The sequence below is a fragment of the Chiloscyllium punctatum genome, chromosome 32 (genome assembly GCF_047496795.1).
Source record: "Chiloscyllium punctatum isolate Juve2018m chromosome 32, sChiPun1.3, whole genome shotgun sequence".
NCBI lineage: Eukaryota > Metazoa > Chordata > Chondrichthyes > Orectolobiformes > Hemiscylliidae > Chiloscyllium > Chiloscyllium punctatum.
Genome location: NC_092770.1, coordinates 44,952,688 through 44,968,725, shown reverse-complemented (window position 1 = coordinate 44,968,725; position 16,038 = coordinate 44,952,688). Strand labels below are relative to the sequence as shown.

At 42.3% G+C, this 16,038-nt stretch overlaps 1 protein-coding gene across 1 annotated transcript in view; it reads right to left on the bottom strand.

Annotated features, from left to right (window-relative positions):
* The window catches only part of LOC140458131 (uncharacterized), a 118,627-nt gene that overhangs the window by 33,618 nt on the left and 68,971 nt on the right, over window positions 1–16,038 (bottom strand). Inside the window, 3 exon segments of the mRNA XM_072552241.1 lie at window positions 481–609; window positions 10,327–10,421; window positions 15,881–15,947. Of these exon segments, the coding sequence (XP_072408342.1) occupies window positions 481–609; window positions 10,327–10,421; window positions 15,881–15,947 (291 nt within the window).

Sequence of the window (16,038 nt, the reverse complement as noted above, 5' to 3'; positions counted from 1 at the left end):
TAACAAGCAGTTCAGAAACACAGAGATCAGAATTATGGGAGCCAGGGGAACAAACTCTGTGGAAAAGTGAGCTGGTAGAGTCATTCTCTCGCAGAAATTCTATCAATTCATTCTAATGTCAGTTTCTGTGTGTATGTGCCGATTAATGCTAGGGATAGTAATTCTATCTGCTAATGTCAGTGTTAACTTTAATTAAATGGCAGGAACAAGGGTTGGTTTGGGTCAGGCTCCCATTTTATACCTAGTCCAATTCAACAGGACATTGATTTAAATGGAAAGCATACGTCATGGAACAAAGATGGGGCCTTCAGCTTTGCATGATTCAAAACCATGTCACACTGTTGCCAAGAAGGAAGTTGAGAAAGAACCAAATTGGTTTAATTCCTCTTTTGTTGTGTACAGTTTCTGAAATGTAAAGGTTACCACAGCTAGTCTGACAAGGGGCAGAGGATTGTGGATGAGGAGTTGGGTTTCTCTTACATACTGCTCTGTTATTTGTCGGTGAATGTCCATGTCTCCAAGGCCCAGGCTTAGCTCTCCATTTGCTGCAATCACTGCACAGTACACTGCTGTGCTATGTCCTGGTAATACTGCCACACCACCAGTATCCTAGAAAGCAGGAAGACAGTATCTTAATCTGAGCGCAGTCAAATAGCACCATATAAAACAGAATCGGTAATATGTGCTATGTACTTCCATGTGCTATGTACTGCAATGGTACCATTGTGACCAACATCAACTTGCACTTATTTGTCACCTTTGATGCAAAATAGATCCTGGATTCTTTTAGGACATTCTCTCTCCAGCCTGTAATCTTTCCCTCCAGCATCTGCAGTCCCCACTTTTGCAGTACCATGTATCCAGTACCCAGTCCTGTCATTTTTTGAAAAAGATTGTCATTCTTATTACATTTCCACTTGGTGATCTGCACCTGTAGCTCACCAACCTTACTTACCTCATTCTGAATATTCACATACATAACATGTTGAATAAAAGATTAGTCACAAGAGAACACTAGCCACTAGGATTGTAAATAGCGAACAACCAGTAACCATTGGTTAACTATTAAACACACTGAATTATATTGTAAATGAAGAAGTGATTAACAATCAATAGTTAATAAAGACTGTATATTTACAAACTTAAACTAATTATATTAACTGCCTGTATTTTTAAAAGGATTGTAGGTCATGTGGGAAAACTTGTGGTCGGTGCATCATCGAGGGCCTGTACTGCACCATAATGTTCTATGTTCTAAAACAAGGAACAAGACACCTCAGTAATCTTACTGACAGCATTATCTTGGAGTTTTAAATCATAAACACACTCATGAATAAAGGGCTGTTTATTTTAAAGATGAAATCAACACTCTAAAACACTGTAATGTCTCATCTTTAAGGCAATGAGCACACGCGGATAGATTCAAACTGACCATTCCGACACTATGAACAAATTTGATTTCAACACCAACTTTTAATTAGTTTTTGGTGGTGGGAGGGTAGGTAGCGTTCCATCTCACTGAGTATGAAAAGCTTGCAAGAACAATTATATATAACTGCATGGTTTATCTTGAGACAGCAGGACAGTATATTCCTGCCTCAGGACAGGATTAGATTGATCTGAATTTACCTCATTTTCAGTGCCAGTTCTTGTCGGTTACTTTCATTGGTGAGTCAGACTCCTCTCAGTGCAAAAACTGGAGGAGGTTGGTGTTAGGGAAGGGAAGGTTTCCAGTCCTCAAACCGGGTTCTGGACTGGCCACCCAGTTCAAAGTCTGTCCTCTGTTTTCGATTTGGGATAACCACTTTTTGTATTCTTTGTTAGCCAGTTCAATAGTTCTTAGATATTAGATGTGTTATTATATTTAATAAAACTTGGTATTATTCATTGACTTCACATTCTTCTTTTGCCTGATGGAAATCTAAAGCAGCTGTATGAAATGGTTAATTCAAGACTTTTAATTTGATGTGCACAACCAAACTGAGCTAATTTAAATTACTGAAAGAACAACTTTTCCACCTTGTAGAGGTGATATATTTACATTAAGATGGGATTGCCTAACAAATAGGAAACAGAGTCAAGATAAACTGGTCTATTTCAAGTTGGCAAATTGCAACTAGTGGAGTGCTTCAAGGATCAGTACTGGAACTTCAACTATTTAGAGTCTATAATAAGGACCGTGGCAAAGGAACCAACTGTACTGTAGCCAAATTGCTGACAGTACAAAGATGGAGTCAAGAATGTGGTGCTGGAAAAGCACAGCTGGTCAGGCAGCATCCGAGAAGCAGGAGAATCGATGCTTTGGCTATCAGGAATGAGGGCTGAGAGATAAATGGGACGGGGGTGGGGTTGGGGGGGGAAGGTAACTGGGAAAATGATTGGTGGCTGTAGGTGAGGGAGAAGGTGATAGGTCAGAGGGGGCAGTGATGGACAGATCTGGAGGGCAGTGCTGAGTTGGAGACTTCAGACTGGGATAATGTGGGGGGAGGGGAAATGAGGAAGCTGTTGAAATCCACATTTATCCCGCATGTTGCAGGGTCCCAAGGTGGAATCTGAGGCGTTCCTCCTCCAGGAGTCGGGTGGTAACAGTTTGGTGGTGGAGAAGGCCGAGGACCTTTATGTCCTTGACAAGAGTGGGAGGGGGAGTTGAAGTGTTCAGCCACGGGGCGGTGGTGTTGGTAGGTGCGGGTGTCCCAGAGGTGTTCTCTGTCATGGAGGGAATGGTCTTTTCGGAACACTGATAGGGGTGGGGAGGGAAATATATCTCTGGTGGTGGGGTCCGTTTGGAGGTGGCGGAAGTAGTAGAGGATGATGCGTTGTACGTGGAGGTTGGCGGGGTGGAAGGGATGTAGTGGAGGATCAGGTTGGGGGGGTGGTGTGGGTGGTGCCGATGTAACTGCGCAAGATGGACTGTTCCACATATCTGACAAACAGGAAGGCATAGCTGGGTCCCATGTGGGTGTCCATGGCTATCTCTTTGGTTTGCAGGAAGTGGGAGGATTGGAAGGAGGAGTTGATGAGGTGAGAAAGCAAGTTGGGAGGAGGGACAAAGTGTTTGCAAAGGTATACATGGGCTAAGTGAGTGCACAAAGATTTAGTAGATGGAATACAATGGGAGAAAATAAGAGGCTTTCCACTTTGGCAAGGAGCACGGAAGAGGAGAATTTATTCCATTATTTAAATGGATAGAAATGGCAGAATGCAGCAATGGAGGGATTGGAGTTTCATATATGAATTATAACATGTCAGCACGCACAGTAATTAGAACAGCAAAGGAATATTGGTCTTTTCACAAGGAGGACTGAATATAAACATTTGGAGAGGATTCCAGTTTTGATCAACTTATTTAGGAGAGGACGAACTCCCAAAGAAAGTAGTTCAGAGAAGATTCACTAGGGTGATTCCTGAGATGAGGGTTTTAAAAATATTTGCTCAGATTATGTGGGTGTTGTGGACTAGCCCAGTATTTATTGCCCTCTCTAATGATCCCTGAGAAGGTGTTGCTGAGTTCATGTCTTGGACTGTTGCAGTCTAGAGTGAGTAGGTACAATGCTGTTAGGGAAGGAATGATAAGGCTTTGTAGCAGTTTGGTACAACTGAGTGGTTTGCTAAAAGCAAATTACTGCAGATGCTGGAATCTGAAATCAAAAAAGAGAAAATGCTGGAAAATCTCAGCAAGTCTGGCAGCATCTGTAAGGAGAGAAAACAGCTGACCTTTCGTGTCTAACTGACCAGCTTTGACAAAGGGTCAGTTAGACTTGAAACGTCAGCTCTTTTCTCTCCTTACAGATGCTGCCAGACTTGCTGAGATTTTCCAGCATTTTCTCTTTTTTGGCGAGTGGTTTGCTAGACTGTTGCACAGGGCAGTTAAAGGTCAACCACACTGATGCAGATCTGGAGTCACATGTAGACCAGATAAAGTGAGGACAGTAGACTTCCTTCCCGAAAGGAGATGAGTCAATCAACAATAGTTTCAAGGTCTGTTTTAGACTCTGTTTTAATTCCAAATTTATTAGCAGCCATAGTGAGATACAAACCCATGCTCCTAGAACCTTACAAACAAAGGGACATGGATAGGTTCAATAGCCAAGGTCTTTCCCCAGGGTAGGGGTGTCCAAAACTACAGTGCTTAGGTTTACAGTGAGGGGAAAGATTTAAAACAGACCAAGGAGCATCTTTTTTATGTAAAGGGTTGTGTGTGTATGGAATGAGCGGCCAGAGGGAATGGGGAGGCTGGTACAATGACAACATTTAAAAGGCATCTGGATGGGTATATGAAGAAGAAGGGTTCAGAAGGATATAGGCCAAATGCTCACAAATGGGACTAAACTAGATATAGGATTAGAATATCTGGGCGGCACGGATGAGTTGGACAGAAGGGTTGTTTCTGTGCTGTATAACTTTATGACCTTACAACCTTTTCTAATTATAGCTTAGAAAAATGGGAGGTGATCGTATTGAAAAGTATGGGATTTTGAGAGTGGTTGACAAGGTAAGGTGCTGGCAGGATGTTTCCCTTCAAGGGGAGCATTTAAGGCCAGGGGAACACAATTTTAAAATAAGGGCTCTTTAATTTAACTCAGGGCTGATGAGGAATTTCATCTCTCAAAGGGTTATTAGTCTTTAGAATTCTCTTCCCCAGTCAACAGTAGTCGCTTGAGTGTAATTAAAGCTGAGCAAATTTTGATTGACAAGAGAGTAAGAGGTAACAATGGAGCAGGTGGGAAAGAGGTGTTAAGGCTACAATCAGATCAGCTATGAGCTTACTGAATCGTTGAGCAAGCTTGTGGAGCTGAATGTAATAAACTCACAGGATTGGACGAGGGTGCTTGAGATCTTCCTTGGTTCAGAGCAGAAACTACAGAGCAGTTTTCTCAGCTGGATGAAACTGACCAAGATGTCAGTTAGTAATAAGGCCATTATAGCCAAAGGCCAACATGCCCCTTTCAGCTGGCAGTAAGGCCATGGAATGCATATTGAGCTCAGAGGAACATAAGAATATAAGAACTTGGAGCAGGAGTAAGCCATTTGGCCCCTCGAGCCTGCTCCACCATTCAATAAGATCATGGCTGATCTCTACATGGACTCTGCTCCACTTATTGGCACTCTCACCATACCCCTTAATTCCACTATTATTCAAAAAAAAAACTCGGTTTTAAAAACATTGGCTGAAATAGCATCAACTACTTTCCTAGGCAAGGAATTCCATAGATTTACAATTAACTCCTAAATCTGCTCCCTCTAATCTTGAAGCTATGTCCTCTTGTCCTAGTTTTACCTGCCAGTGGAAACATCCTCTCCAGTTCTATCTTATCTATTCCCTTCATAATTTCATATGTTGTGATAAGATCCCTCCTCTTTCTTCTGAATTCCCTTGAATATAATCCCAGTCTACTCAGTCTCCCTTCATAAACCAACCCCCTCAACTCCAGAATCAACCTGGTGAACCTCCTCTGCACTCTCTCCAGTGCCAGCACATCCTTTCTCAAGGAGACCAAAACTGCACACAATACTCAAGGTGTGGCCTCACCAGCACCCTGTATAGCTGCAACATAAACTCCCTGCTTTTAAACTCAATACCTTTAGCAATGAAGGACAAAATTCCATTTACCTTCCTAATTACTTGTTGTACCTGCAGACCAACCTTCTGTGATTCATGCACAAGGACACCCAGGTCCCTCTGCACAGCAGCATGCTGCAACATTTTACCATTCAACTAATAATCCTTTTCACTGTTACTCCTTCCAAAATGGATGACTTCACATTTATTAACATTGTATTCCATCTGCCAGACCTTTACCCACTCACTCAAAGTTCCTCTGCAAAGTTTCACAGTCCTCTGCACACTTTGTTCTGCCACTAATCTTAGTGTCATCTGTAAACTTTAACACACTACACGTGGTCCCCAACTCCAAATCATCGATATAAATTGGGAATAATTGCAATCCCAACACCAATCCCAGAGCCACACCACTTGGTACTGATTGCCAGCCAGAATAACACTCTTTTATCCCTACTCTTTGCTTCCTGTTAGTCAACCAATCCTCTATCCATGCTAATATGTTACCCATAATGCTATGCATCCTTGTCTTACGCAGCAGCCTCTTCTGCGGTACCTTATTGAAGGCCTTTTGGAAATCTAGGTACACCACATCAACTGGGTCCCCATTGTCCACCTTGCTCGTAACATCTCCACAGAATTCCAAAAAATGTGTTAAGCATGACCTACCCTTCATGAACCAGTTTTGCTTCTGCCCAACAGGACAACTTCTATCGAGATGCCTTGCTATTTCTTGCTTGATAACAGACTTAAGCATCTACCCCATTACAGAGGTTAAGCTAACCGGTCTATCATCTCCATCTTTTGTCTAACTTCCTTTTTAAACAGTGGTGGCACATTTGCTATTTTCCAATCTGCTGGGTTTGCCTCAGAATCCATCAAATTTTGGAAAATTACCACAAGCGTACTTGCTAATTTTCCCACCATTTCTTTTAGTACCCAGGGATGCATTCCAGCAGGGCTAGGAGACTGGTCTATCCTTAGCTCCATTCACTTGCCCAACACTACATCTTCCATAATAATGATTGTTTCCAGATCCTCAACTACCTTCATCTCTTTGTTAATCAGTGCCCTCCACTATGAAGACTGAAACAAAATACCTGTTCAATGCTTCAGCCATTTCATCATATCCCATAACTAAATGCCCCTTCTCACCCTCTAAAGGACCAAAATTTACTTTAGCCACTCATTTTTGTTTTGTATATTTACAGAAACTTTTGCTATTAGTCTTTATATTCTGTGCTAGTTTTTTCTCATGTTCTATCTTACTTTTCTATATAGCTCTTTTTGTGTTATTTCCCAATCTTCTACTTTTCTGCTGTTCTTGGCCATTTTGTATGCCTTCTCTTTCACTTTGGTAGCCTCCCTTATTTCCTTAGACACTCATGGCAGGAGCCCCTTTTCTTACAGTCCTTCCTTTTCACTGGAATATATTTTTGCTGAGCACTTTCAAAAATTGCTTTGAAAGTCCACAGCTACTTGTCAACTGTCCTACCATAAAATCTTTGTTTCCAGTCTACTTTAGCCAAGGCCTCCCTCATTCTATTTAAGTTGCCCTTGTTTAAGCACAGGATCCTGATATTGGATTTTACCTTCACACTCTCCATCTGTATTCTAAATTCAACCATACTGTGATCACTCCTTCCAAGAGGATCCCTACCTATGGGGTCATTAATTATTCCTATTTCATTACACAGGACCAGATCTAGGATAGCTCATTGCCTTTTCAGTTCCATTATACACTGTACAAGAAAACTATCACGGATACCCTCAACAAACTCCTCCTCAAGGCTACCCTGACCGAGCTGGTTTGACCAATCAACATGTAGATTAAAATCCCCCATGATAATAGCCATACCATTTTTACAGGCATTAATTATTTCTTTGTTTATTGCCTGCCCCAATGTGATGTTGTTATTTGGTGGCCTATAGACCAAGCCTATCAGTGACATTTTCTTCTCAGAATTTCTAATTTCCATCCAAATGGATTCAAGCTTATTCCCCATAGAACCTACATCATCTATCAGCACTGCCCTGGTATCATCCTTGAATATTAGGGCTACACCACCTCCCTTACCTTCCTATCTGTCCTTCCGAATAGTCTAATACTCCTGGATATTTAACTCCCAGTCATGACCATCCTGTAACCATGTCTCCATAATGGCTACCAAATCATAATCATTCACGACGATTTGTGCCATTAACTCATCTACCTTGGTACAAATGCTATGAGCATTCAAGTAAAGTGCCCTTCTGCTATATTTCTTATCCTCACAATTTCCAACATCTCTAATAATATCTCCTGAGTTATCCTTCCTTCTTACTTCTTCCATAGTCTGCTTTGAACTTAAACCCTCCTGCTAACCTGCTACTTACCTTATTATTTACCATCATACTCCCTGTTGCTTTCCCTTTCCCCCAACTCACTTGGTTAACGTCCCAGTGACTGCCCTATTTATCCTTTTTGCTAGAACACTGGTTGCAGATCGGTTCAGGTGGAGACCGTCCCATCGGTACAGATCCCCCCGCCCCCCGGTTCCAAAACTGATGCCCATGCCCCATGAAATGGAACCTCTCTTTTCCACACCACTCCCTTAGTCACATGTTTACTTCCCTACTTTCCTTATCCCTAAGCCAATTTGCATGTGGCTTGGGCAGTAATTGGGAGATATGACCCTTGAGGACCTGTTCCTTAATTTTGTTCCGAGTGCTTGATAATCCCCAAAAAGGTCCTCCATCCTAGCCTAGCCTATGCTGTTTCTCCCAGCGTGGACCACAACAACTGAATCATCGCCTTCCATCTCCAATATCCTTTTAAGCCAGTCAGAGATGTCCTCGAGTCATAGGGTTGCTCAGCATGGAAACAGACCCTTCAGTCCAACTCGTCCATGTCAACCAGATATCCAAAATTAATCTAATTCCATGTGTGAGCACGTGGCCCATATTCCCTCTAAACCCTTCCTATTCATACACCCATCCAGATGCCTTTTAAATGCTGCAATTGTACCAGCCTCTACCACTTCCTCTGGCAACTCATTCCATACAGCAGCATCCTTTGTGTGAAAAAGTTGCCCCTGAGGGCCCTTTTAAATCTTTCCGCTCTCACCTTAAACCTTGTGGGAGGCACGGTGGCACAGTAGTTACCACTGCTGCCTCACAGCGCCAGAGACCCGGGTTCAATTCCCACCTCAGGCGACTGACTGTGTGGAGTTTGCACGTTCTCCCTGTGTCGGCATGGGTTTCCTCCGGGTGCTCCGGTTTCCTCCCACAGTCCAAAGATGTGCAGGTCAGGTAAATTGGCCATGCTAAATTGCCTGTAGTGTTAGGTAAGGGGTAAATGTAGGAGTATGGGTGGGTTGTGCTTCGGCAGGGCGGAGTGGACTTGTGGGGCTGAAGGGCCTGTTTCCACACTGTAAGTAATCTAATCTATGCCCTCTAGTTCTGGCCTCCCCCACACCAGTCAAAAGACCTTGTCTATTTACCCTATCCATGCTCCTCATAATTTTATACAATACAATAGACAATAGGTGCAGGAGTAGGCCATTCTGCCCTTCGAGCCTGCACCACCAATTAATATGATCATGGCTGATCATCCTTAATCAGTATCCTGTTCCTGCCTTATCTCCATAACCCTTGATTCCACTATCCTTGAGAGCTCTATCCACTCTTTCTTAAATGAATCCAGACACTGGGCCTCCACTGCCCTCTGGGGCAGAGCATTCCACACAGCCACCACTCTCTGGGTGAAGAAGTTTCTCCTCATCTCTGTCCTAAATGGTCTACCCTGTATTTTTAAGCTGTGTCCTCTGGTTCGGGACTCACCCATCAGTGGAAACATGTTTCCTGCCTCCAGAGTGTCCAATCCTTTAACAATCTTATATGTCTCAATCAGATCCCCTCTCAGTCTTCTAAACTCAAGGATATACAAGCCCAGTCGCTCCAGTCTTTTAGCGTAAGGTAGTCCCGCCATTCCAGGAATTGACCCCGTGAACCTAAGGTCATCCCTCAGCCTCTGACACTCCAGGGAAAACAGCCCAAGCCTATTCAGCCTATCCCTATAGCTCAAATCCTCCAACCCTGGCAACAATCCTTGTAAATCCTTTCTGAACCCTTTCAAGTTTCACAAGATTTTTTTTAGGAGAGAGACCAGAGTTAGACACAATATTCCAAAAGTGGCCGAACCAATGTCCTGTACAGTCGCAACATGACCTCCCAACCAAGGATGTTGATTCAGATCAATATCTCTCCCACATCTTGCTGTATCTACCCTGAAGTGAGGAGGTTTCAAGCTAATGCCCAGTTGTTTGCAGTGTGGGTAAAGGTAGAATTCAAACCCCAGCTGCCTGTGCATATATGCCATCTAGCGGAGAGCTTCAGAATGGCATCTCTGGAAGGGTTTACTCAACAGAGGCATGGTCCTAAATAAAGGTATAGAGGTGCTGGTGTTGGACAAGTTCATAAGTCACATGACACCAGGTCATAGTCCAAACAGGTTTATTTGAAATCACAAGCTTTTGGACTGCTGCTCCTTCATCAGATGTCACCTGGTGAACGAGCATCACTTCAAAAGCCTGTGATTTCAAATAAACCTGTTTGGACGATGACTTGGTGTTGTGTGACTTGTGACCAGCTCCTAAGTAAAGGGGAGGTGCAGATAAAGGCATTTTTAAAAGAGGCTTTGAAAAGCATCCTGGGTCAGTAATATATTTATTAAGTTGCATTTAGAAAAGAGTTACTGATCTGAACGAAACACATAAAAAGCCTACCATGTGACTGCAAAAGGAAAGAACTGCTTCTCCATTGTCATCCTTTCCAATGGCAGAGATGAACAGTGGATTCAACCCTAAGCGACTTAGACAGTCTGAAAAACAGGAAGAAATACAAGCCTTGGTAACTGTGCAGTCAGCTCTCCCTTTACTCAAACTGTGGATGAAACAGGTCCATAAGAACACTTAAAGGGATTGATCAAGTTATCTTAGCAGTTGTTCATGTCTAACCCTGGGCTTCCTTTAAATGTTTACAAACTGTTCTCAAGGATTAAATCTGCAACGAGTAGAAAACTGTGTTGTCTGAGAAAAAAGAGAGTAAACAATGAACCTGACATAGAGAATGTTTCATTACAGTGATTCCTGACTCACCAGCATTAAATAATCCCAATCAAAAAGCACAACTACGATGATTAAAGTTAAGAAAAGCACAAATTTGTGTTAAAGAAAAATAATGTGATGTATTATATCTTTTTTCTTGTATTGCAGAGGGTGCACATATCAATGAACCAAACTGCCTGATCTACCAACCTTACCAAATGGTCTGTGCCATTTCTCAGGATAGCTAATTACACTTATCAATGGGAAAAGCAGTCATGAACTCAACTAAGCCATTCAGATTTCCTGTATTTCTGTGGTAGAGCCAGTAAGTGCTAGCTAAGTTGAAACCCTTAAATCAGGCAATGGAGGGGTAAAATGTGGTTCACAAAGAAAATGCTCAAACTGCGATGACCTGTTTTAAGCGGCAATACCACAAAAAGATGTGGCAGGGAATTCCATCAGGAATTGGGTCAGCACGGTGGCTCAGAGATTAGCACTGCTGCCTCACAGCATCAGGGACCCAGGTTTGATTCCAGCCTTGGGTGGCAGTCTTTGTGGAATTTGCACATTCTCCCTGTTGTTATAACATGGGGTAAACCCTCCTGCTTAATTTAAATCAGCAACACAGAAAAAATCTATCCCATGCAGTAACCTGTGAAAATTTGAGAGGCCAAGAACTATTTAAAATAAAAATTATCAACTTTATTTTTTAAAGTATCACAGTGAATAATTAACTCACAACTATTTACACCTCCTTTCTCTAACCTATCTTTACTTTCCCTTCTATAATACTAGTCCAATAAACTCCCAATTAAGATTTACAGGAAAATTCAAATTTTAAAACCAGCCAGCGGCTGAATCTTCTCTCTATCTTTGTCGGTAAATTGGCTCTCCAGGTCAGTTTTGAGGTTTCTCTCTGCGCAAACTCCTTCTCGAGACAGGTATCTCTCAGAGAGTTCTGACTGGCAGCTGTTGGCCTGGTGGTAGTTCTCCTCCCAACTATTCAATTTTCCCTGGTCTTATACCCCAAAGCGTTGGGTTGTGTCATTGGCTTTTAAGATTGTCTATATACTCACTTTAAGCTTGATTGGAATTTGGTATTTTTTCTGGGTATAATTTAAACTGATGGGTCGAATTCAAACCTGTTTTGTTGTTTCCAGACAATAAGCTACCCCAGTAGCTGGAGCACATGTTACATTGTGTCTTATTGAGAACACTTGGTGCTGTCACTGCGAGCTTTTACTTTCTTGAAGGTATAGTACACCTACGTCTTCAAAACACTGTCTGTGTGTGATTCCTCCGGGTGCTCCGGTTTCCTCCCACAGATGTACAGGTTAGATGGATTGGCCATGCTAAATTTCCCACAGTGTCCAGAGATGTGCAGGCTAGGTGGATTAGCCATGGGAAATGCAGGGTTACAGAGACACAGGGTGTAGGTGGGATGCTCCTCAGAAGGTCAGTGTGGACTCAATGGGCTGAATGGCCTGCTTCCACACTGTATGGATTCTATGATTCTTCTATGAAATGACAGAAATCAGAAAGACCAACATTCTTTTTGCCTCCTAGTGGATGATTCAGGTCGTGATGGAAGAACGATGGGTATAAATCCAGTAAAGATCATATTGAGTGTAGAGGTGCACAGTAGGACAATAGCGAAATGAAGAGGAGGGGAGAAGGCGAGTTCTGTACAAAGCAAAAAGTTTACATCTAAACAGGACTGGAACAAACATCCTCACAAGCTTTAAACTGGATAGTCAGGGGATGGGATCCTGTGGGCTGATTCAAAGCACAAAACAGGTAACAGAAAATTAGCAAATGACCCAGAAAGATAGGAGGAACACAGGTTAAAAAAATAAACAGCACGCGTGCTTGGCAGTGTTAAAAGATACATATGTGAATACGAGGAATATAGCTGACAGCACAGAATAGCTCAAGGCAGAATGATACCACTGCTATTTCAGAAATGTGGCTTCATGAGAGGCAGGTATAAGACCATAAGACCATAAGACATAGGAGTGGAAGTAAGGCCATTCGGCCCATCGAGTCCACTCCGCCATTCAATCATGGCTGCTGGGTACTTCAACTCCACTTACCCGCATTCTCCCCGTAGCCCTTAATTCCTCGAATCTATCAATTTCTGCCTTGAAGACATTTAGTGTCCCGGCCTCCACTGCACTCTGCGGCAATGAATTCCACAGGCCCACCACTCTCTGGCTGAAGAAATGTCTCTGCATTTCTGTTCTGAATTTACCCCCTCTAATTCTAAGGCTGTGTCCACAGGTCCTAATTAGATTAGATTAGATTATTTACAGTGTGGAAACAGGCCCTTCGGCCCAACAAGTCCACACCGCCCCGCCGAAGCGCAACTCACCCATACCCCTTACCTAACACTACGGGCAATTTAACATGGCCAATTCACCTGACCTGCACATCTTTGGACTGTGGGAGGAAACCCACGCAGACACGGGGAGAACGTGCAAACTCCACACAGTCAGTCGCCTGAGGCAGGAATTGAACCCGGGTCTCTGGCGCTGTGAGGCAGCAGTGCTAACCACTGTGCCACTGTGCCTAACGGAAACAATTTCCTAGCATCCACCCTTTCCAAGCCATGTATTATCTTGTACGTCTCTATTAAGTCTCCCCTTAATCTTCTAAACTCCAATGAATACAATCCCAGGATCCTCAGCCGTTCCTCATATGTTAGACCTGCCATTCCAGGGATCATCCGTGTGAATCTCTGCTGGACACGTTCCAGTGCCAGTATGTCCTTCCTGAGGTGTGGGGACCAAAACTGGACACAGTACTCCAAATGGGGCCTAACCAGAGCTTTATAAAGTCTCAGTAGCACAATGGTGTTTTTATATTCCAACCCTCTTGAGATAAGTGACAACATCGCATTCGCTTTCTTAATCACAGACTCAACCTGCATGTTGACCTTTAGAGAATCCTCGACTAGCACTCCCAGATCCCTTTGTACTTTGGCTTTACGAATTTTCTCACCGTTTAGAAAGTAGTCTGTGCTTTTATTCTTTTTGCCAAAGTGCAAGACCTTGCATTTGTTCACGTTGAATTCCATCAGCCATTTCCTGGACCACTCTCCCAAACTGTCTAGATCCTTCTGCAGCCTCCCCACTTCCTCAGTACTACGTGCCTGTCCATCTAACTTCGTATCATCTGCAAACTTCGCTAGAATGCCGCCAGTCCCTTCATCCAGATCATTAATATATAATGGCTGCTCCATATAACTATGTAGGATTTTCAGGCATAACGGTGAAGAGGATAAAAGAAATGTGGTGTGTAGCTCTAGTGGTTGGGTTTCCTTTATTAACATGTCCAAAAAATGGAAACCTATATAGAAATGACTATGTACTAACTGAACCGAAAATTACTGGTTCAGTAATTTGAATTTTTAAGAGTGAAATAACATTCAGTAACTAGAAATAATAGCTTCTTAAGACCACCAGACATTTGCATTACTGTACCTCACAAACTCTAGTCAAAAAGCTGGAGTCAACTGTCTAAAAAAATTAAGAGATAATCATCTTGCAGAAGTATAAGTGAGCATCTTCTGACCTATTTACCAGACCCATCTAAAAAAATCACGTGTATTCAGCTGGGAGGAGACCAAGCATTAGATTCAATCACTTCAGATGATGAACTCTAGCCAATAAAAGGAACTCATCCAGCCATAATCCAAATCATGTAAATCATGGACCTACAATAAACTAGCAATGACCATCTTTGTACAAGTGGTAAAGTGCGAGAATGGATCATGTCACGAGTCAACTAACTCTCCTTTGTGTTTAAGAAATTGTTTTCTTCCAGGTCACAGGACAGAGCAGAAGAGATGCCAAAGAAGTAGGATCCCTAACATGAGGTACTCTCTCTTTCTCTATATCCTTCCAAAGGCAAGATCCCTGCCTGCCAACTGACAAATTGTGCACTGCAGTATCAACCTTCCAACTGTCGTCTCCATTAGAAACGGTAAATTTTCTCTATGCCAAACCTGGGTGGACCATTGACCTCAGTCTGAAATCATCGAAATGCATTCAAACATATACTATTGGTATAAACTGATACACCATAAACTATTAGCTTTTACTGATTTAAAATACTGCTTAATCTATCCTTCCAACTTGTAACTTGTGTGTGTGCATGTTGTGTACCCTTAAATGCATGTGTTTGAGAATGTCAATGCATTTTTAAATCTTTTTTACTTAAGCTGAGTGTTAAGTACAACAAATACTATTTCCCCTTTTAAAAATCTTAAAGGAGACTGAGACATCTGCCATTTTTGGTTACAGAATGTTAACATTTAAACATCAACTAAATAGGCAAGCATATCCTTTTTAAAAGCATGGCTGTGTAGGCAAGCACTAATGGAAGCGAGGAATGAGAACATAAGCCTACTACTCTTCACCTAACCATAACACAGTACAGAACATCGGTTCAGTCTCAATAGAGTATTGTGTCAATTTTGCGCATCAGACCATAGGAAAGATGAGAAGGCATAGTAGTGCAGAAAAGATTCACATAAACGATCCCAGGGGTGAAGAACTTCAGTTACATAGACTGCAGAGGTTGGTATGCTATTCCTTGAAAGAGATGTTTGAGAGGACAATTGATATAAGTATTCAAAACTATGAAAGGTCTGGTCAGAGTAAATAAGGATAAACTATTCACATTGGTGTAAGAATTGAGAACCATTTAAGGTAATTGGGAAAAGAAGCAAAGGCAACACGTGGGAAAACATTTTTATGCAGTGAGTGGTTATGACTGTATTGTATTGTCTCGCCCAAGATATAGTGGAGACAGGATACATTAAGATATCCAACTGGGAACTGAATGGTTATCTGAAAATCAGAATATGTAGGGACACTGGGAGAAGACATCCGAATAGCACAAGGGAAACTAGTCCAATGGAAAGTCAGTATATAGAGGCAAAAGGCCTTTCTCTGTGCTATATTAATTCTGTGATTCTGTCCTGGCATTATTTTCTAATGACCTGCTCGATATTCCTTCCATGACCTTGAAGACAGATGACCTGTGTTCACTTTATTGGCGACAGTATCTGATGGACAATGTCATCAAATAGTGCTAAAAGGCACTAATATCTCTATAACATTACCGCAGGAGCATAAAGAAACGATATCCAGTAGATTGTTTCAATTACTGCCATTAATTATTCCCTCAACATTCAATCTAAAAGGACCAAGAGATGACAAAACTGTACCTGCAAGGTTTCTACCGACTCCCCCTATTGACTGGCGTACGGTACCACGGTTTGTGGATCCAGCAAACTACAATACAATAAAGAAACAGACTGCATTGAGACAGCAGATGTAACATCAAAGCCTACACATTTTATTCAGGTGTCAGAGATGGCTTGGT